The following is a 22899-nucleotide window of genomic DNA, read 5'->3' as shown; positions in this document are numbered from 1 at the left end:
TCCGTGTCTGAGAGCCATTCCCAAACTACACAGAGAAGAGAAGAAAAAAAAAAAAAAACGAGAAGAGATGAAACTGAGCCAAACTGGGACCATCCCCAAAAAACATATTGTGGGTGTTCAAGCTTCCTCCTCGCCGGCTTTTCAAAGCTGCAGCGCTTTGTGGAGACCCCCTGGGAAGAGTCTGGCATCTCAAGGAATGTGATGCCAGTGTGTGCGTGTGTGCGTGTGTGTGTATGTGTGTGAGGGCACATGTTTGTATGCAGTGCAGAGAGCAGTGGGTGAAAGAACTGAGCTTCCTTCACATGCTTGTATCTGCCTCAGCGTTCAAAGATTGAGCCCCGGCGCACCAAACACAACCTGCCAGGCAAAATGAAATTCCCATTATTTTTAATTAATCCCTAATTAAAATATATTACTCCACAGATTCCACAAATCTCTCTTAATATGTAAATGTGGCCAATTCAAGGATATTTACATATCATTAATTAAGGCAAGCGCATTCTCTTAGTCTAATGAGCTGTGGCCCGGGTCTGCCAAGGAAAACTAAACGCTGGGCTCGGGAGTGAGTAAGCAGAGCCACGAGGGGGTCTCTCCGTTGACTCAGGACTATCAACCACTGATGCCTGGGCGAAAACAGACAACAACAACATCTCCGCAAGGCTCACAGGAAAACCTGACCCCAAAGCTACAAGGAAAAAAGATGCAGGTCAAATCTATTTTTTTCTTCTTTCTTCTCTTTCTTCTTTTTCTTTGTAGCAGATACTGGAGCAACGTGTAAGTGAGCCATCCAGACTTGCAATCACCGTCATTAGCACTATTACTTTGTCCACCCACACTCACACACAGTCGGTGTGTGAGTGTGGGTTCACGACCTCATCTGGAGAGTCTGCTGCATGGACAGCTAAAACAAATATAGAGGAGGCGAGCTCGGGTTAAGCCTCTCGGCAACTCCAAATGCGGCAGGGTCACAAATCACATCAGTTTATTCCCAGTCTTAATAGAAGCCACCTGACGTGACCGATTAAAACATGCCATTTTAACGACTTTGGCATTTAATCAAATGGAAACATTCAATTTTATCAGCACGGAATATTTCATATCTGACTCCGGGATCTGAAGTAAGAATTTAAAATAATTGTTTGTTTGAACGATGACTGGTTGCAAAGTTTTGGCTGCTAACGAACCTGCAGGTGTTGCAAGATGAAAGGAGAGAATGTGATTGAAACGCTAAACTGAGACTCCACTCAGGCATCAGATTAAAGAACTGTTTTTTTATTAGTATTTATTAAAATATCTGCCGAAGTCAGATGTGTTTGATTGTTTTACATTCTTTTGAGGATCACACAGAGCTCTACACTACAACATTCAAATTAATAACATTGTATTTTCCTGAAGAAGTACAGAAAAACCAGCAATAAAATGTCTTCAAAGAAGAAATGTCTGAGCATATTAATGTACTTTTGGTCACGGTTGAGCAAACCAGAGGGTAAAACATTCAAACAGCTCCGAGATCGTTGTCTCCAAAATGCAATGCTTTGCAAATGTACACACTTTAACTTTGCTTTTGATTTCAGAAGATAGACCAACACAAAGCAGTACTTAATTACCGAAGGATGAGTTGAAAGAAAACAACACATGGTTTTTGCAATTTTATGCTAACAAAAATCAGAAAAAAAGGTCTGGACTTGCATTTATCTCTATTTGTTCTGCTACCCTTAAGTAAAACCCAGTGCAGTCAACTTCCTTCAGAAGTCACACATCAAGTCAATAGAGTTTGCTAGTGTGAAACATAATCTATGTATAAATGCAGCTGTTCTTTGAAGATCCCACAGCTTTTTTAGGGAACGACACTGAACAAACAACAGAGAGGTCAAAAACTGTGAAGGGGTTTAAAGTGGAGTTATGATGTAAAACAATATTCTGAGATCTGAAAACCGGAGCAATGGCAAGTTGATTTATGATACATGAAAAAACACTAAAGATGTACAGAAAGTGGAAAAAAATAATTCTGAATACCTGCACATTATTTCCTGTCCACCAACAGAGAGTTATTGGGAAAAAAAAACTTACTTCTCATAAATTAAGTACTTATAAGGCAGTACTGTTAACAACTTTACCAAAGCACCTCAATGCTCTCTTAAAACATTTTCTGGTGGTGTCACTGGTATGCAGAGTATGAACATCATATTTATATATTTATCTAATATTTGTTGCTTGATCTCCTCGCAGTTTTGTGTAATGTTGATATTGCATAAATGTTAATGAAGATACATTTGTGGCAAACCTCCTAAAACATGACCAAACACTTAAACCGACAGGCCAGTCACAATGAGTAGTATTCAAAGAAGCAGTCAGAGGCCCATAGTAACTTTGGATGAGCTGCAGAGAGCCAAAGCTCAGGAGGGAAAAACAGGGCAGATGTTAATCAGGTATTTAGAGAAAGATAGAAGAAGTACCAATACAGTTTTCCACACACTATGTAAGAGATGCAGAGAAAAAGGTGTTACCCAAAATGCACTTGGTGGTGCCGCATGTAGTGGGATTGTTTTTTTGCTTGTTTGTTTGTTTGTTTTTATCCTACAGTGACAAAGAAGCTGGTCAAGATGATTTATAAAGAATGAAACTAAATGCAGGGCAATTCTGAAAAAAAAAAGTATTTTGCTGTTATTCCTTCTTTGTAGTTATGCTTTTCTTTGTGTAGTTGTCACAAAATTGGGCATTCTTCTCATTCTTATTTTAAAAGGGGCAGGATATTTTAGAGTTTTATTTTTTTTTAAACTGCACAAATGACGTTATCACACATTTTTGCACATGCAAAGAAATCAAAAATATTCAGGAGCAGAAGATAAGAGGTTGTGACTAAAGAAAAAACTAATCCAGCGAGTAGTTTTTTTTGTTTGTTTGTCTTTTTTGCCAGCGCAAAAAATGTAAAAATTCTTCTCATAATTGTAAAAAAGGAAATAACCACAAAAACTTGCGGATGCGCTTGGTTACGTTTTCCTTATCGGTGCACAGCAGTGCACGAGTAACGTGTTATTAATTGCCCTACCAGCTTCTTAATCATGAAAGTGCAATATGTCAAGCAGATCCAACCATTTTTTTCCCACAGTTGTTACACGGATAATACTCATGAATATTATGTTGTATTAGGGTGGTTTGAAGGCGAGTCGGGAAATGAGCTGTGGATGCGATGTTCCCTGCTCATCTCCCCTTGTTCTCCCCTCTTTTTTTATCCCAGCTGCTCTAATTTGACACGTTGAGCACAAGGGGGGTTAACTAGGTAGAGGAGTCCAAAGACAAAGCAGAATTCATTAAGAATAGCAACTCCTCTCTTGCCTCAACCTCCCTCTTGCCACTGACATCAGAGGTGAGCAGAAGAGCCAGGAAGGAGAGAAAGACTGGGGGAGAGAAAGCGTAGAGGGGGATTAGCAATGTTCACAATAAATGTATTTTCAGTGAAAGTGAGTTTATAGCTCAGCTCGCACAGAAAACGCTTTGACGCAGCAATGTCGGGAAGGCCTTGTTTGCCTCCCAGTGTATTTCTGCATCTTTTTAAGATTCACAGAGAGGTTTCAAAAATTGCTGTTTTGCTCCTGACAGTCCTAATGCACTATGATGGCACACCAACAACCGACTTCAGACCTTTGAGAAAACCCATTTATGCCACACTTTGTAGGTTGGGTGGAATGCAATCAGACCTTTTCAACATTGTGATTACCACGTTCCAGCACGGTAATCTGTTGCTGAAGGAATTGGCCGGCTAATGGCAGTTTCGCATCAACCATCTATAGGGACCTTGCAGACAGGTAAAGTGGTAGTTGCAGGATATTGAAATGGTCAGTGCCAGCTGGGATGAAAGGTCTTTAAAAAAAAAGTATTAGGAACTTATTTTTTCTCAAAAGGGGGGCAGCAGAGTGCTTAAAGATGAGGCAGCTTTATCTTTTCAGAGGCTTAAAACATCAAACGCCTCGCTTTCCCTCACAGCCACCAAAGCTGCATCTTGATCTTAAATCTGAATGAAGCAGAGCTGCAGAGTATCATAGGATCGTCGAATAGTCCTATGACGACGTCGATTAAGATTAACCTAATTTTTCCTGACTCCTTGCTTTCTTTTCCATCATCACAATGTCTCCACCACAGACACTTTGTGGTTTCTATTGTAGTCAAGAACTCCTCAACCAAGACTGAGCGAAGACAAAGGCTTTCCAGGAAGTCCAAGACGAAAACTAAACAAATGCAAGAAGAATATTTAGACAGTTGCTATAATCATAATAATGTAGTTTCTACCGCAAAAGTTTATAAACACTATACATTTTAAAGTTGTCAAAGTTGAACACTTTGCTTCTGAATGTAGTTAGTCGTTTCATGCTAAAGACCAGTAAAAAAATAAATAAAATTCATTTGAGACCAGAACAAGAGCAAGAACAGCAGAACATGCATCAAGTGTTGGTAGTGAGGCCAGTGAAAGTCTATCCAACCAGCCAGAAAAAATGATTGCTAGGCAGAATTTGCATGTATGATACTGAATACTAAACATACAATATAGGATTCCAGCAATTCTTTCTGGTAGCCATATTTTGCACTCATTAATAATGCAATTCAATATATTGCGTGGCTTCCAAATTAAATTTCGGAAGAAAAAAAAAAATTCAAACTGAATTCCAAAAAGAAACCCTTCAAATGCTCGTTTCCATTTATCTAACGGAGACCGTTTTTAAGAGCAACTCTCTGGCAAACCATCTGACTCATAAATCCAATTCAAGCCTATTACTGAAGAACTTTTAAAGCTATCCTTCATTAATGTTAATGGGGTTTTTTAGTGGAGGCCAGTGGTAGTTAGGGCTACATGGCTGCTTTCCCAAGCTTGTTTAACAGGCACCAGACAGAGATGGATGCTTCTCGCAGTCCGATAGGCTCGCCGAGACATCTATCACCCAGAGGACCCACCCACAGAGCTGGCGTTCCATAACAAAAGGGCAGGCAGGAAAGCTCCTGACTGACAGCTCTATGTGTGGCAGCTGATCAGACAGGGGATGTGGTAACCCTTTCCTGGCCTCGTCTCTCTGTAAAATGAGTTGTGAAGAACAGAGCAAAAATAACGAGCGAGCAGGGGAATCAATCAATATGCAGACACGTGAGATAAATGAGAGACTCAAACAGACACACACACACAAAAAAAAGCTTCCTTAATGCTGCTGAGTAGGTACAAAACTAATCAGGCAAATGAAGCTGCCCGAGCAACATAAACTCTGAACGGAGCGCTGTGTTAAGGCATAAACAGTTATTATCACAAAGATTATTACCCTTACACCTCCAGACTTGCTAATTAGCACAATAAACAGCCATGCTCTAAAATGTATGGGGAGAGCATGCAATAAAACCAGCTGCAACATGTAGATGCCTGAGCTGAACACTGGGAGACACAAATAAGAGGCTGCAGCCTCTAAACTCCAGCTAAAACACATTAAAAATAATAACATAAGCACATAAACTGCTTTGCTTCTGTTGCAGCTGTAATCTTTTTACGAGAGGGCACAATTTCTCTCAGGACAAGTATAAATATATATGTATGTATTTTTTTTTTCCTTGAAATGTAGACAAAACAGACAGGGGAGGGGGCAGGAAGCAGGGTTCAGAAAAGACACACTAAATTTGGACAGTAAGTAGTATCACCCCGTCGGCGCGGTACACCACACATTCGCAACGCCCCATTTAACCGCACACGGCGCTTCCCTCTATTGCCTTCATTTGCATACTTCAGCGGGGCCCTGACGGATGAAGACGGATGGGGCGAAATCAGCCTCACTGAAACAACTGTTTTATCAAGGTTAAACTATCCAAGAAGCTCTTAACCCCGCGCCTTTATCGCACTACAGTTCTCCCAATATCAATCTATCAATATGATCTTATCGGAAGGCGGGGCGGCTGAAGATGCTCTCCGTAAACTCAAGTAATAGGAACATAAAGGAGTTTTATGTCTTTAGGGGCAGAAGACTGCTAAACACGGCGCTGAAGGACATGTACAATAAAACAGGCTGCACGGTGAGGCCGGCAAGCCAAATAAAAACATAATGGAAGAGGAGGGCGAGTTTGCCTTTAGGGGTGAAAAACACGTGAGTAGTAGAGAGGTTGCTGGTTCAAATCTTGGGAAGAAATGAGCATATGTTACATTCTGAATTCTCAACAGAAAATCTTCACAGAAACCTTCAATATTTTTAAAAGTAACCAAGATGTCTTGAAATACTTGTGTTTGTGCCATCTGGATCAAGCATAATGCAAAATGACAGATCCTGTCCTATCAGTTTAAACTATCACACATGCCTTCCTATTTTGGGAGTGTTAGTATGCAGCGGTTTTCTAGGCAGTCTATTTGTGTTCAGCAGACGACCACATGGTGCATGTTTGTATTTATGTGTGCAGAGATGCACACACAAAGTGGTTCCAAGGGGAATCACATAAGTAATTCACAAAAAAAGCATAATATCAGAGGTAGAAATATCAGTAGTTAATCAAATCAACGGTGGGAGGATTTCCACATCATCTTTAATCTAGAAATAAGATATTTTTAGAGCTTTTCTGTTTTTTGTTAATAAGAAGTCAAGTAAAATCTTTTCTGCAAGAGTCTCTTATAAAAGTCAAATCATTATTCTTGCTTTTTTTGTGGTACTGGCTCTAATTTCATGTTGAGAATCATGTAGTTAAATTTGAAGAATCGCAGCTGTTTTTTAATCAGCTTTCAATATAAAACAATCTGTTTCTTATCTGTGTGGATGATGTCACCTGTTCTGCATCCTCTACTCCCCAGTTTGCTGAAGGAAGGGAGAGACATGAGAACGTTTTCAAGAGTTTGTCTGAAACTGCAAAAAAAGGAGATACATTTAGCTATTTCTATGTTTTAAAGTATTCAAGGAAACATTCCAGTGACCAGCACCTAAACATGGCATCAAAATCACTTTAAAAGTAATGATCAATGTGCTATTATTTTACCAGTCTTAGGATTGTCTGCATTTTTTTCCGTCATGACAAATTTTACTAAATTTATTTGTCATAAAAATTTCAATTTATAGTTGTTGATGTGTCAGAAACACTAGTTTTAAATGTTTGAACAGGCATTTTTGCCTGCACACTGTAAAGAAAAACGTCTCTAATTTACAGTGAAATACTGGCAGCTGTGACTGCCAGAATTTTACTGTATAAATACGGTCAAATTTATAGGGGTACATATGCGGTAAAATACTGGCAACCATAGCTGCCGGTATATTAACATAAGTTAAGATTTTACAAGACATACAGAATAAAAATTTTCGAGTCTATTTCTCGACAACTAAAATCATAAAAGACCTCATACATCTGAAATATAAATGTATACAGATGTAAATGTTACATAGGTTTTATAAAAATGAGCTTTCCTCTGTAGGTGGACGTAATGGACGGCTGAGGCTGACGACCGAATCACCGTGCTGAGTTCCTCTCTCAGCCACGGCTTAGAGAGGTTTCACGTGTTGCTGCTATATGTTGCTGCGGTGTGTCTTCTACCGTGTTACTCAACGCATGCTGCAGCAAAACCCAGGTTTTGAAGAAGCAACGAGGTGTGTGCAATGTGGGGAAAAAGTGAAAAGCACAGCACTCACCAAGCAAATGCATTGTCAAATTTAGCTTAACTATGAGGAACAACAATGTTATGGCACTTTTCCTAAAAATTTCAAGCACAGGCAGGAAATACTGTGAATGAACCGATTTATTTTTACAGCCCTGCAGACAGTGCCGCCAGTTCAGTCAGCACATTTAAAGCCAGTTGTGTACAGGGTGCCAGTGCTGGCAGAATTGGTGGGCCAGTTGCAAATCGTCAGGATGCAAAACTATCTGTTCAATCTCATTAAATGACACGTAATTCTTGTATTTAGAATTTCCACTGTTGCAATTTTGTTAGCAACAGTGTAGGCAGAGCATATTAAAGACATACTGCTAAGACTCCATTTGGGTAAAAATGTTGCTTCTGATTAAATGTGGTGTTTGTCTTATTTACTATATCATGTTAAAGTTCTAGGCCTTGTACATATATTTATGACATTTTGTGCCCTCACTTGTAAATCTGCAGTAACTTATATATATATATATATATATATATATATATATATATATATATATATATATATATATATATATATATATAATTTTACATCTTTATTAAGCAACCAATCAGAACTAGGAGGAGGGTCTTGGTGTTGTCAGTGAACCTCATGTACACACTACTCAATGTGTTAATGGCAGAGAAACAACTTGCCTAGCTGTAGTGGGGCATGTACACAAGTATGATTGACATTGCTAACACTCTCCTCCTGGCTTTGATTGGTTATTACCAGTTAGCACTGGGAGCTCTGTCAACATGGAGATAGTTTTATCAAATAAAACTGTCACTTTTTATTTGATTGATTTTATTTTGTTGGATTTTATTCAAATCCAATAAAACAAAATTGTATTTGAACATCTGATTGTCAAATACCTAACCTTAAATTATCCTGATCTGAATCGGAGACAGGAACAACTGAATAGCACATCTGTGTTAGCAGTGCACTCCTGCTATACATCAAGTGAGCTTTTAGAAAGCAAAATACATAGATCTACCACGTAAATCTACCAGGCAAATAAAACTCACAACATAAATTAAAATCCGGCCCGTTTACTGAATATTTCTGAGGAGTGCAACCAATTAAAATCTTGGGATATAACCTCATGTAATTTGACTACACCAAACTATTCATGGCACATTACAGCTTTTGTAATAGCCAGCTCATACATAGTATGACAAATGAGTACACAAACATAAGAGCAAACCACCTCCCCTCCTAACTTTTGATCTTTGAAGGGTAAAAACCCCGTTAGGAGTGGTTCTGTAATAAATGAACAGAAGTATATAATTTGCTGATTATGCTCAAGTAGAAAAAAGAAAATGACAGCAATTAACATAATTTCAGTGGGAGTTAACTGTCCAGAACTAACATCGCCAAAGGCAAGCTGGCAGACAGCAGGCACAGAGGAAATCCACAGCTTTCACTCTTCGTGTTGGGGATATGGATATATTACAGAAGCGGAAGGAGTTGTTGTGTTATCAATCCTTGTTGGTGTTACCGGGGTGATGGTTTGCATTGCAGAAAAAAAGCCCACATTGGATTCAAAAGCTGAACATTGTAAAAACAAGATCATATTCATTAAGCTTTCAGATTGATGGCAATTTAATGACTAAAAGAAGCAACGTAATGTTATATAAAAAATAAAAAAGCAAAACTTTTTCTTTCCCCCAAAAAATGATCAAGCTGTTTTTCAAGGTAATTTCAGGGCTCTTATCTAGCTTGCCAAGAGGGTCTTAGCACTGCAGGCCATCAGACCATACTCTGACCTCTGTTAACATTCATGCTTTTGCCCCACTGTGTTAAATGCTACCTGTGGTGTCGCATCTGCCCTGGGAAGTGATCCAAAGCTGCAGCATCCAGTGTCTCTTCGGAGCCCCGCGGAATTAGCAGCAACGATCCCAGGAGACAACCCGCCTGCCAATCCCTGCCCCTTCCAACACAGACTCTGACACAGAAATAGTAAACACCGCACACCAAACTTGAAAATTGCAAGCATGAGACTGTTTGATTCCGCAGCCACAAAATAACTCTTTGTGTGGCTAAATTTATCATCGTTCTGTGCCTCAGTGAGAAGAGTCTTTCTCTACAGTTCACTATCTCCTCACAGTTTTTTTTTTTTCTTGCCTGTGTTTTTCCTTCCAGTGAAAGTACCGAGGTTACCGAGGCTCATCTCTGGCCCCTTTGTCTCTCACAGCAACTGCAAGGTTTATTAACATAAATTAGAATAGCTCGCCGAGAGAGTACCTTGTCGCTACGCGTTACCCAAGGCAACCTATCCTCCGTTTTCAATCCACCTGAGCATGTGCACGTGTGTGACTGTGCATGCATCTAAGAAAATACGTATGTGTGTGTGTGTGGGTGTGTGTGTGTGTGTGTGAGAGAGAGAGTGTGCGTGTTTGGAGAAGAGGAGGGAATGCACTCCCTTGCATCTAAATGTGAAACTCCCTCTGAAATGAGGGAGACATATCCACACCCATCTCTCCCCTGTCCTAATTAAAATAAATGGTGCTATCTGCACTGCATGACTCACTACACCATGGCATTACTATCAGTAATTGAAACATCCAATCACGACTGAGCCATCAGCCTTGCTGCTCTTTCCCATCTGACTCTGTGGCACCTGATTGAAAATCCGACTATATGGGATGTAATACACGATATGCAGTGCGGTTTATACAGAGAAAACCTGAAGAGAGAGGAAGAAATACCAGGAGGAAGTTTGTGATTCTTTTTCTTTTTTCATCATTTTTATTAATGCATGGCATAAGTAACTGTGTGTTCAAAGCATATGTAAATGTGTGCATCTCCCTGTACCCCTCAACATCGTGAGCAGATATCCAGTGAGAGTCGGCAGCCTCATTGATTGGTGTTGATTCCATCTGGGCAGCGAGCAGCGACTGACAGAGGATCTAAGCCGCTGCGAAAGGCAACCATTAATCTTGGTCCTGTTTAAGCAGCATGTATTAATTTGTGTCATTTTTACTAAGTCAGCCAGGGAAGAGTGCTCGCCGTCTTCTGTTTGACTGTTCATCGAAGTCGGGGAGTGGTGGTGGAGGGTGGGTGAAGAGGTCTTTTGTACAACCCCAGCATGCTGCCAACACGCCACTTACATCTTAGCCAGACAGCCCATCGACACAAGCATTTATGAAAGCATATGCAATTTATTTTATTTTTTTGTCTGATTACGGGTAACCACACAATTTTTATTATACATTTTTTAATAAATAATAACCTGCATGTTAGACATTTTTTTATTGTCAAGGTGGACCAAGTTTTTAGAAAAAAATATTGTTTCATATTCATCACACTATACCTAAAGTAATTCTTTTGTGCGAAATGCCATAAATAGTACACGAGTGTTCAGGGTTTTCTCTGTATATGGGCCATGCCACACTGCCCCTCCTCTACCTGTTGCTGTGCACTGGATGATTACAGCATTTTCCCCCTTGCTTATGAGACAGAGGAATATTTCAAGTTCAATATGTTATAAAATGTTATGAAAACTAACAGACCACCCCTGAACACTCATGTTAAAGTCATACACTTTAAAACTATAGTTGGGATGCTTTGAGATAAAACTAAAACTAAAGATGCTTTGAGAGGTAGATATAACAAAAATTAAGCGGTTGTGGTTTAAAAGCTGCTATAATTATACATGATTAGATTCCTACAGTTTAAAGTATTTTTAATAAGATGTCACAGAATCTTGCGGGAGTTTTTCCTGCCCTATGGTTCATTCAGTAATGCTGTTGAGGCCCTCCCCTGCTTCTTGCTGCAATCTACTGTTCAGCTGGCTGAAATTTGGTTACAATAGTTACCTTTTACTAACAAAACAGGCAAATATTTGTTTATAAAATACACATTTATTGCATGGAAACCAAAAGAGTGCCACCTATAACTCCAAATGAGACAACTGTGTTTTAAAACGCCTTTAGGCGAGATAAAAGTAATTTGTCACTTAAGCAGCTGACTGATGCTCAACCTGAGCAGATAGCTTCACTAATTAACTAACAGATATAAGATCACAATAATTGTAGTGAAGTTTGATAAAGAGCACAATGAGCATTTTTTATTAAAACTACAAAACAATTGCAAATATTGGATATGAAATTTAGATGCTTTTCTAATTTTTGCATTTTTACTTTGCTGTAAATTGTGGAAATAAATAACAAAAGATAACAATAAAGGAATATTACAGATCACACTTTAACTGCAATAGTCAACTTATATACGCTATGTTATTTTAAGGCCAGTAGAAATAAAGCTGTAAATTTGGTCAGGGTCGTTATAAAACTGCAGCCTCACACTGACCCAGACCAACAGCAGAGGTTTCAAATCCAACAACATGAGAATGCATGCTTTGACTGGTCAAACTGTGAGGCACAATTCCACAAGTCTGTGCACAATCCAATCAAATCCAAACAGCACCAATAACAAAAAAAAAACAAAACAAAACAATAACTGGGGCAATTGAATTGGCAATAATGTCACCGGAGCTGTTGTGTAGACACTAAAAGCTGCTCCAGAGATAAACATCCGATAAAAAAGAAACTCCACTCCAGCCATGGAGCAAATTTCCTCTCTAAAGCGATTTTATTTTCGATAAGTGGGAGGGCATTCTTAGTGTAATGGATCCAAATATGATCAGATGCCAGAAAACTAAGAACAGGGTCGTGTGGAGGATAAGAGCCCAATGGTCAGAACAATCAACACTGCTGGATCAGATGACCAGAAGGACGAATACAATCAAAATATAAATATAAAAAATTGGGGGCATATTTAAACAGATGCATTTTGTAACTATTTATTTCAAGAATATCAACATTATATTTAAGACCTTTATTTTGATGGAAGAATAGAAGCAGGTCTTTGACTTGTTGATGAAATGAACATAATATAAGCATCATGAGAATACTGCGTCTGGCTAAATGTTAGTCTGTACCGAGGGTTAGGACGACAGCTGGTTTAAATATACTCAGAAACTTTGCATCACATATTTAAACTGACCAAATTTTAACTGTATAAAATTAAATTTAAGATAATAATTGAGATAATATTGTTCTATACAAACTACAGATTCTTTATAAAGGTGTATGAAAACCTTCCTCTGCTTCTCAGTAGAGACAGGCAATTGCATAATTATGAAAAATAATTATTATGATCAAAACAATGGCTAGAATTGGTATTTTATTGTTTGGACTATTTTTCTACTGTTGATTTAATCAACATTAAATGTGTTTATGTTTCAAAAGATGACTGAATGCAAATAATGTCGACGGTTTAGCACCCAAGTTACACCAATGAATGCAACTGTGACAAATGAATTTTTAAACACTTTTTATTGTCACTTTTATCACCATCACAATTAATATCGTGACATATCGTGATAAAAATCTAAGCAATGTCATGGAATCCTGACTTTATTTTTCCTAAAAAATATTTCTAATGTCTCACCTCATCTCATTCTTGCGAAGACAATCTGCGGTAATAAAACAAAGCCCAGCAATAAGGCATTGTTTCGAAATTCTCTAACATTTACTAACATAGCTAAATGGCAAAAGTAATAAAAAAGAAACGCTCAGGTAAATGAGCACACAGGTACTCTGTAGTTATACATCGCAACACTGAATATGACCACTCTACAGCCAGATCTGTTATCACGGCTAATTACTACTCCCACCTCAGATATACAGGGCTGTAATTAGCCTCTTAAAACATGATTAACATGTCTCAATTAAGCCAGTCAACATTTGCATAATATATTAGCTGTCCTAATTGCAAGTGAGTTTATGCTGGAGGACAGGAGAGCGGCTGAAATATTTGCAGGTTTTCCTGAAGTGCACGGGTAATGAAGTAAGAATATAAAATGAGACATTAAAAAAAGTACAGCAGATTATTTTTATGTCCTGTAGCTTACTTTTAAAGCTACAATCTGCACATCCTCTGTAAAAATATATCACATGGGTATTATCCCTCACTTTCTGGTAAGAGGTTCATATAAGCTCACAAATCAAAGCCTGCTTTTCTCAGATAGAAAAAAAAAAAAAAACTTCACTCTCATTTTGAAGTTATTTATTTTGAGGTTATTTATGAGAGAGCAGACAAAGTCCTGCTCGGTCTTATTTCCGTGGAAACTAAAACATGAAGGGGCTGGGGGTAGTGGGGGATAAACTGCTGCTTCTGCACTTCCAAGCCAGGGACAGATATACAGTCTCCCAGCTAGCACGGGGAAACCAAGGACATAGCCATTAGTTTCAGGACAGCGCCACATTGGAGACTAATGCCTCCATCTGTCACTGGATATGAGAGGAGAGTAACAAAGAGAGGCAACACTAACCCCTGAACTCATCATGGACAGCCGTGTCAATTAAATACTGAAAAACAGCAGCACTGGGAGCCATAGTGACCAGTTTATCCAGTGCTGCGCAGGAGCTCAACGAGTGCCTCCATCATCGTTTAGTGTTGATATTAAAGGAAATGCTGGAAATAGCCATTTGACATTATCGTGCTGCACCTGCAGGTTTACATCAAGACTGTTGAGGGAGTCACCATATAAATTGCTTATTTAATAGTCAGACAAGTCATAAATTAGTAAATGCTTGTTTAAATGTAAATTCAGTCATATCTAAGCAAAAGTTTCTTGTTTTTGTTCTTTCTTTTCCCGTTTAAGCCAAACTTTCCAAGCAACTCTCAGGATTATGTCTAATTATTTTTAAAAGGTTCCCAGAAAACTTGACCTGGCTGCTAAAGAAAACAAATGTATGATCACATGGTATTTACCAGCAGTCAGCTGCTTAACAGAAATGTTACTCGGAGTTTGTCGACTGTAGCTTAATAACGTGAAAGCTTGATACGTTTTCACACCAGGACAGTTTTTTGCTATTGAAAATATTTCCATAAAACTGAATAAGTGAATATGTCTTCATTCTAAGTGAGCTAAACTTGTAGAAGCCTCATTTCATCCAGCTGATCAACAGTGTGCAGCACCAATTGGGGGGAGGAGGACATTAGTCTACTGCATTTCTCCCATCACTTATATAGCTTCTTTGAAATTTGGCTAACGAGCACTGTTGTGTTGAAATGCATAAAAATAATCACTAAATGAATCTTCAAATATCTTCTAGACACATATGCCAAAACTGTTTGCGATCTTTTCTGGAAGTGGAAGTTAAGAGAAGCTTTTTGTTGTTTTTCAGCAACATAAAGGGATCATCTTTGGCCGAGACTGACAAGCATAAGAAAAAGCACAGATGCTAGGCTTACAAATTAAACTGTATTCCTCGCCTTCCACTGAGATATTTTGCCTGTTTCCTTATCTCGGTGCTATGGTGTAGTGTGTAGAATATTTCCAGTTAGAAATTAGGATTATTCCACGTTCACAACAATTTTTCTTGCGTTAAAACAAACTTGAACTTTGTCTTTGAGAAAGCATCTTGGAAGTGCACAGTCTGTCCCACAGGAATGCTTAAATACACTACAGATTAAAATGTGCTATTTCCACCCACAAGTACAGTACTAAATATGTAATTATTTCCTATTACTGTCAAATTAATTAAAAGAAATACGGGATCTTTTGCCATGCAGGTGTATCATAAATGCACTGTTGCACACCGGGTCATTAGAACTATTTTGAACATTAAAAGGAACAGTATGGCCATTTTTTTTCTTTTTACTATATTGAAACTGTAACTTTTTTAAAACCTTTTTGTCCTCCCTACCAGTAAGCAGCCCACGCCAGCGCCACGCTGTTGAATAATAACAGTTCTTGTCTGCTTCATGCCGAAAAGCATAATATTTTCAATTGCATTCCCATTTCTTTAAGAAGCCTTAAAGAGCTCTGATTGCTGTGAATATCTCAAATGTTTTGCCTAATTACCATTGCAGGCTCTCGGTAGGACTGCTGTTAGCAGGACAGACTGATTCAGCAGGTCTCTAGCTTTGATAAGTTCAAGCGGTGTAATGCATTATCCGTCTGATCACATTAGTCATGCAGGAGCTCTCCATCTGACCCGAGTCTGCGTGGATGTAATGTGAGGCCGCTGACACAGAGAGGCCTGACGAAATGAAACAGTCCCAGGCCCGCAGATAGAGAGAAACTGGCGGTGGTGGTGGGGAGTGAGCCGGCCTGAAATCTGACACCCAGAAACACCGACTTGGTGTCTGGCTTCTCTTACTTAGTCAACCTGTACGTGCCAGCTTCCCTCGCCGTAATGGTTCCAAGCAAACAAAGACGCTTTCCAGCCCTAGTCACAGGATATGAAGCAGAGCGCAGGAAAACAAACCCGAGTGCTCTTAGTAACTTCTCTTACAATGCCGATAGTTTAAGATCAAAAAAGGCTAAGGGCTCTGGAGGGCGGGAGGAAGATGTTTCTGTGAAACACGACCTTAGCTGCCAAAACACAAACCTGCGCTGTTGGTTTTCTATAAGCCAGGCGTGTGGACCTGAGCTTGTTTAAACTTGCTAAATACTCCAACGCAGTGACACTGCAGCGACCCCGGCACAAATCAAAAGGGGAGCGAGGTGGCGCGGGGTCATCAGTTAAGGCTTCCTCTGTCCACTATTGGCATGCACTCCCGCCTTGTTTATCAGCTGCCTGCCAATGGACACCTCACTGCGGCAGTGACCCATATTGCTGCTGTCAACGCTCACGAGCCATGTGTGAGGAAGAGGCGGACATGGCTCATACATGCAGCAAACGATCGCTAATGTGGAGAAACTCTTCCTCTCTTTGGTAAAAGGTTGAATTGGAGCCGCCGTGCTCGTCATCTCTTCTCGGAGACACTATGACTGCAACAATGTAAAAAGCAAGGAGAAGCTGACTCTTTATAAAGAATATAAAAAAGTCTTGACAAATTACAGGCTGTACTCCACTCGCATACACTGCACTCAGCACATTTGGCTGTAAATGCCATGGTGAAGGTTTGAGTCATTTTCTCTGTCACTGCAGTGAAAGGATTTTCAGTTTCGTCTGCACAAACCCTCCTATAGGCGAAGATGAGCCTCAGCTCAGCTCTTCAATTTCAGACAGGGGGGATTTTTTTAGGTGTCTCTGGGAGTGTGTGTGTGTTTGTGTGAGTGGGGGTGTTTACGTTATTCATAGATTCTTAATGCTTTTCTTCATAAAGCTGGAGAAGACATCGAGAGATTTGTGATGTTTAGGTTAGGTGAATGTTCGTTGAGTAAAACGGAAAAAGAGAGCAAAGCAATTAGAGAAAAAAAAAAAAGCTTTTGAAACATGTTCATTTCCAAACTTGGTACTAAACATAGGGGAGGACAATTTGCAGTCTGAGGGGAGCCTCTCTCCTGTCAGAAGCCTGGTTGCCAAGAACGGTGGGAAGAGGGGAGAGGCAAAGGGGGAAAAGCCAGGAAAAGGTCCAAGTCACTTTGTTCTTCTTTTTGGAAACGAACTCTGGTTGAACCCAGGGAGACGCCAGACAGTTTACAAAGAGCCAGGCATTACTCTTTCACTTTTCCGAGCCTTGCAATTTAGGAGCGAGGGCCCCCAGCCTGCACTGTAGCTTCCTCCGCAGGGGCCTGCGCTCTTTGTAAATCTGATGAAAATCTCAAGTGTCTACATGTTTCCCCTCTTGTTTTTAGAGAAACCTGTGCCAAACCCTGACTCATACAGATGAAATGTCAGCGCAGAGAAGTTCATGTTATATTAATGAAAACAGTATTGCCTCCATGCGGCTCGGCCCCTGTGTTTATTCTCAGGCATCTCGCACGGCTGCAGCGCGACAAGCCAGTCGACAAAGTGACAAGGCTCCCTCTCAATAACCTCGCAGACAGCCTCAAAGTTGTGCTCTCAGATAAGCTTATATTGGTTATTTTGTTTTATTTCCTCTCTTGAAAAGCGCCGCTCTGCCACGTCGCTCCGAGAAAACTCGCAGCCTTTCATCACATGAGCCGCTCTCCTTTTTTAATCTGCTGTTAAATTAGTGATAATTCACGCATTCCTTTTAGTGGCTTTGACCCTTGTCGGGAACATAAACAGAAAATACCTCTGTGTGAAAAACTGTTCGCTTGGCACACAGCATCAAGCCCTACAGAGAGGGGTGAGGAAGGCTAAAATGATAACACTGCTGTCCAACAGCAGCCGGCTTTCTCTGCTTTTTCACATATGTTTTATGATAAGTTGCAGGTAAAAATAGGATGTGGTATTTGTACAGCTGAATTCAATTATATATATAAAACAGAAAGTGATGGTGAGACACAAAAATGGCGCTGTTACAGCCAAAAGGCTACTCGTCGATGTGCGTCCTTACCTGTTTTCTCCTTTATTTCACACAAGACGTTGAACAGAGCAGGTTTCATTCGATGGCAATTGAGTGCGTGTTTCCTAAAAAGAAGACAGCACATCAATAACCAGGTCAATACTCAGGCAAACAAACATAGACTAGATGAATTATTATCATTATTACTATTATTTATTTATTTTTATTTCTAATGCGGTCGTTACAAATAAAACATGGGAGCAGGGTAAAATTACCCTGCACCAATTGTTCCGTCAGAGATCGGATTCAGCCAATTTTTCTTTCACTGACTTTAATCTGTGATCAGAAAATCAAATCAAAATCTCATTTTTTTAGCTTTTTTACTTTTTTAAAACTGCAGGAGAGAAAGGTAAAATATACAGAGTTATCTAAAGACCAACATTGGTCATGCTTTCCTTCATGGGCTCTCCCTGGTGAACAACAGTTTGAAAAAAAAATAGGAGCATGGCAAAACATTCACCATCTGGAATCAGCCAATTTTCCCTTCATTGTGTTGATATTTTCAGGTCAAATTTAAATAATGTATCATTTTCACTTGGAACATTTCAACAACAAGACCAAAAATACCAAAGCAGTGTAAATATACACAATTAAGAGGCGACCGATTTCTCTTCACTGGCTCTGATTGATGATTGGCAGGTCAAATTCTTACAAGTAAAATCTGGCCAGTTTATTGACCATTAATGTCTTGTAATATATTTTTTAATTCTATTTTGCATTATCAAAGAGGTACCATTTTATCCTCTTTTATGTTGTATGGTCAGTAGAATTAAAAAAAATAAAACAGATATCAGACAACTGCTTATTGAGATTGCACAATCGGCAGGTTACATCTCGACCAAAACAAGAAATCGAAGCAAACCAAGCAAACCAAGCAAAGCTTATTGGTGCATCTAAATAAAACTCATTTTTGATTTAGCTGTGCTAAATATTGAAAATGTGGGCATTTTCATAACACACTTATAGGGCAAAAAATCTATCCAGTCACACCCCACCTCTTAAACATTTACATGTTTTATTTCCTTCATTTTCCGTCTTTATTTTTAATGCTGGGTGCAAACCACAGAGGAGGATCTGCATCCTGTTATTATGGCACAGGATTACAATGTAAGCTCCTTTGTAACAATTAAGCCAAAAGACTGAGAGTAACTGAGCTGCCAAGTGCTCTCATAGATATAAACAGCTGTCTTTTTCTTAATCCGCAATAATTAGGCGCTAATTAATAAATTCTGACAGGAAATGATCACACAAAAGTTGTCAAATGACGAAATCTTCCAAGTTTTTTTTTTTTTAAGGTTTTGTTTTGTCGCTTTCGTGCAGTCTCGGTACTTCAGTGGGCGTTATTGCTTTCATTTACAGGCAGTTCTGTTACCCCCCTCCCCTTCTGGCCCCCCTTCCTCTGATATTTCCATCTTTTCCCATAAATAACGCGAGTGTTTTTAGTTGCGTCTCACCTTGCCTGCGCTTCGTCTAAGCTTTGGTCTGTGATGGTCATTATTTGCTGTAATATGTCTCCGATGTCCTGCTTTCTTCCGTCTCCGTCCGTCCCCGCTGTGCCATCCTGCATATGCTGCGCCAGGCCGGGGTGTCCGGCCATGCCTACCCCGTGGGAGTGCATCAGCCGCGGCTGCTCGTCCATCCCTGACCACGGTCCCCGCTGCCTCCCCTCCAACTTTTTTTTTTTTTTTTTCCTTGTTGTTGTTGTTGTTTTTAATTTGATTTGAAGAGGAGAGGGGTGAAGGGGGGGAAGGAAGAGAGAGAAAAAAAATCCTCGGGAAATTCCTCTGGATTCCTCGCGTCTATCTGAGCCCAGACACTCCTCCTTTTTTCCTTGGTAAGCTTTTCTGGATTTGGGAGGAGGGAGACTGACAAACCTTCTCTCTTCTCCTGTCTTCTCTTCTCTCTCTCTCTTTCTCTCTCCCTCTCTGTCGGTCTCTCTCCCAGCTGGTTTAGGTGAAATCTGATCTGAATCGCTGCATTTGGCTTTGGCCACTCCTGCGCCGCTGCGTTATGGACGAAGCAAAGACAGGATTGAACGTTAAAGGCTCCTAATCTGATTAAAAGTGGAGCGCGCTGCGCTCCTCCGCCATAGGCTGCAAATAATCGGGACCTCGATGCGCCAAAGGAGAAAAATAAAAAATAATGGGGGGTGAGGGGGCGGACGCTGAAAGTATCAACTTGTCGGCGAAGGATCTGAGCGCAAAGTGGCCCACCAACTGTTATTGTTTCGCTTATGTCTGGTAACTGACTCATAATCAGAGTATGGGATGAAGAGCCTCCGCCCCCTCCGAGCCACGATTGGAGAGGAAGGAGCGCGCAAGTCCCACCTCGGTCCTCTCCGAAAGCGTCAATCATTCTCCTGGTGGAAGGTGGGACACTGTAATAAACATTAAGAGATGTGACCGGGCCGGGTGGCAATGCGGTGATGGATAGAGAGTGAATATGTTGCCTAATAAATAATTGTGAGTGGCAATGGAGCTCTGACCCAGCGGGGCGGCGTGGTGGTGCTCGCAAAAGACACTCTGTCAGCCAGACTATATATTTCCCCGCTGAATATTTACATTCGTATAATCAGTCAAAAGGAAGAGTAAATCAACATGGATTTATTGGAACATGCTGCGGTATGTGGAGAACATCTCATGAGCCTTGAGTTGTAACGGGGACCCACGACGGGCGTCACAAACTGGACACAAACAGGGCTGCACTTTGGAAAAGTGCGTTTAAGGACAGCAGCCTGGGCACCCACGCTTTTATGGGTCCTCAAAAAAAAAAAAAGAAAAAAAAATTACAGAAATGGACATTTCACAAAATGATTTGTTGTGCTGATGAGGCTGATTTTGTGTAGTGACTGCTTAAAGTTGAATACATTTGGAAGTAGATTGTATTGTTCATCACTGAAGAAAAACAAGACAAGAATTATTGTTTATCAAGATAGAGTTAAACTCTTATTGAAGATTTTTGCAAGTCTAACTGCTGTGATTGGGATGAACTTAATGTAACTGTTGTACTTGAATGAGCACCTATCTAGTGATCGTTCACCAAATAGATGAACGATATGGGCAGTTCATATCTGTTAAATGTGAACTACACATATTTAACAGTGGGCAGTTTAAAGCAGTAAATGTGCTTGTGACTGTATTCAGTGACATATATACTGCCAAAACAACATATACTTTATTATAATAATAATAATAATTTTACTGTCATTTATAGTAATAAATGATGATACAAGGAAATTCATAATGACCATTCCTTCCTATTTTGACAGTTATGGTGCAGATTTGACAGGAAATGCAGACTGACCCAGGAGACTTTTCCTGAGAGGAACAACACAATAGCCTCTCGCTGCACTTCTTCTGTGTTTCAAATATTGCATCACAGTGACCTGTCAAACATAGAAACAGGTTGCATTTCTGTGTTTTCAGAAGGTGGCAGTAATGGCAAGGTTTCCTGTTTGGGTAAAAGGAATGTCACAGCTCATCCTGAACAACAACAGCACAGAACGTTTTTGTGGTTGAGATATGTGAGAGATAAACAAATGGAGTTACCTGAAATGCTCCATCTCGCTTCATAATTACCATTTTTAGAAACAGCAAGGACTGGCCAAAAAAAACAAAAGACCTTATGTTTCATGTAACAATGTGAGTGTTGTTATTTCTAGAAATAAAAGCTAAAAATACATTGTGTCCTTTGAGATATTCATGGGTTTACTGGGCCTACAGGAAAAGTCAATTAAGAACCCCACTCACCTTTTGCCAATCACAACCTCTTAATTGGGAGTTGCTGGGAGCTTCTGGCTCTCAAGTCTTTGCAGTCATTTTAAGAAATGACACAAGCCACATAGGCGCATTTAGTGAGGGCCTGGAATGTTAATTAACCTCATATATCCTCCCACTTTGTTCGATTTGTTAGAGTCTGTGTCACATTAAGATGATCAAAATATTGTTTTCCACTTTGCCATCATTTGTTTTAGAAATTCTATGCAGATATTGGATAATTAACTTATAATGCTAAGACTAGCATCTTAAAAGTTTTTGAAAATTCTAATCTCTCCTGCATAATTTCTGGCCAAAGTTATTTAAAAAAACTTCTATGGAGCCACATTGAGCTTCAGAACAACACATGATCTTAGTCCAGTACAAACAACCAATTACTTCTAAAACACTTGTGTACGACAATGAGTCAGGGTCAGAGGTCGGGTTGTATTTTGACTAACGAAGGTTGGACGTAGGAAGGAGAGAAGATGAGTGTCTTGAATATAAAGAGCTGAATACAGTTTCTGTAACTGACCTCCAATGCTAAATGTCAAATCTGCAGAGTATTTTCAATCTAAAAACAATCTAAAAAGGTTAAAAAATGTGTAATCCTATTAGACCTAAGTTCGGCTCTAATGGGAATTTTTACAGGTTTTCTTAAGGAAATGTCTCAACTGTTTATAAGCAGCAGCAAGGACGTTCATTTTGTCTGTAAGACACGTTTTTTTTCCTCATCTGTCATCATTAAAAAAAGAGGAGTACCAACATCAATTTTCACATATAGCTGAATTTTTTTTGCCTTAGTTTTTAAAAAAGCCAGTTCATAATGTGGACACAGTGCAGCTATGTGCCTCAGAGGCCGGCCTGCGCCTTCTTTCACTGGGCCGACAGAAATCGATCAGTCAGTTTTCTCATTACGTGCTGAATAGGGAGGTAGGCCAGTAATTGTCACAAGGGGCAGGGTGAGGTTGAGGGTAGTGGTGGTGATAATGTCTGACACTCAGAAGTGGGAAGACGGTGCAGCACAGCCCTGAAATGGAAGTCTGCAGTCCAACCCCCATCCAGCTTTATCTTCTTCTCGGTGTTGCAGGGTCACAATGTGAAAAGGGCTGTCTTGTAGGTCTTTTAGAGATGTGCTAAAAACACGTTACAGATGTGATGATGAGGAATTTCCCGATACATTTTACCCAGCTTTGTGATGCTCCCTCAGGTTCCGATCTTTGAAAGCGTCTCCAACA

General features: G+C 39.8%; 1 protein-coding gene across 4 annotated transcripts in view; it reads right to left on the bottom strand.

Moving 5' to 3' along the window:
- pbx1a (pre-B-cell leukemia homeobox 1a) overlaps positions 1-20361 on the bottom strand; it is a 63390-nt gene extending 43029 nt beyond the window's left edge. Inside the window, exons 1-2 of one of the 4 annotated variants that reach the window (XR_008606175.1) lie at positions 19361-20357; positions 17898-17971 (exon numbers count right to left, since the gene is read on the bottom strand). Coding sequence is in view for 3 of the 4 variants with exons in the window: in XM_055033101.1 (XP_054889076.1) it covers positions 17898-17971; positions 19361-19545 (259 nt within the window). In the remaining variant the exon portion in view is untranslated. Of the gene's footprint in view, positions 1-17897; positions 17972-19360 lie in introns of all 4 variants that reach the window. The other 3 variants (XM_055033101.1, XM_055033103.1, XM_055033102.1) reach the window with 3 other exon arrangements.
- Positions 20362-22899: the final 2538 nt, after the last annotated feature.

The sequence above is a fragment of the Poeciliopsis prolifica genome, unplaced genomic scaffold, assembly GCF_027474105.1.
Source record: "Poeciliopsis prolifica strain line A6 unplaced genomic scaffold, Auburn_PproV2 SCAFFOLD008, whole genome shotgun sequence".
NCBI lineage: Eukaryota > Metazoa > Chordata > Actinopteri > Cyprinodontiformes > Poeciliidae > Poeciliopsis > Poeciliopsis prolifica.
This window is presented reverse-complemented; position numbering and strand designations above follow the sequence as displayed.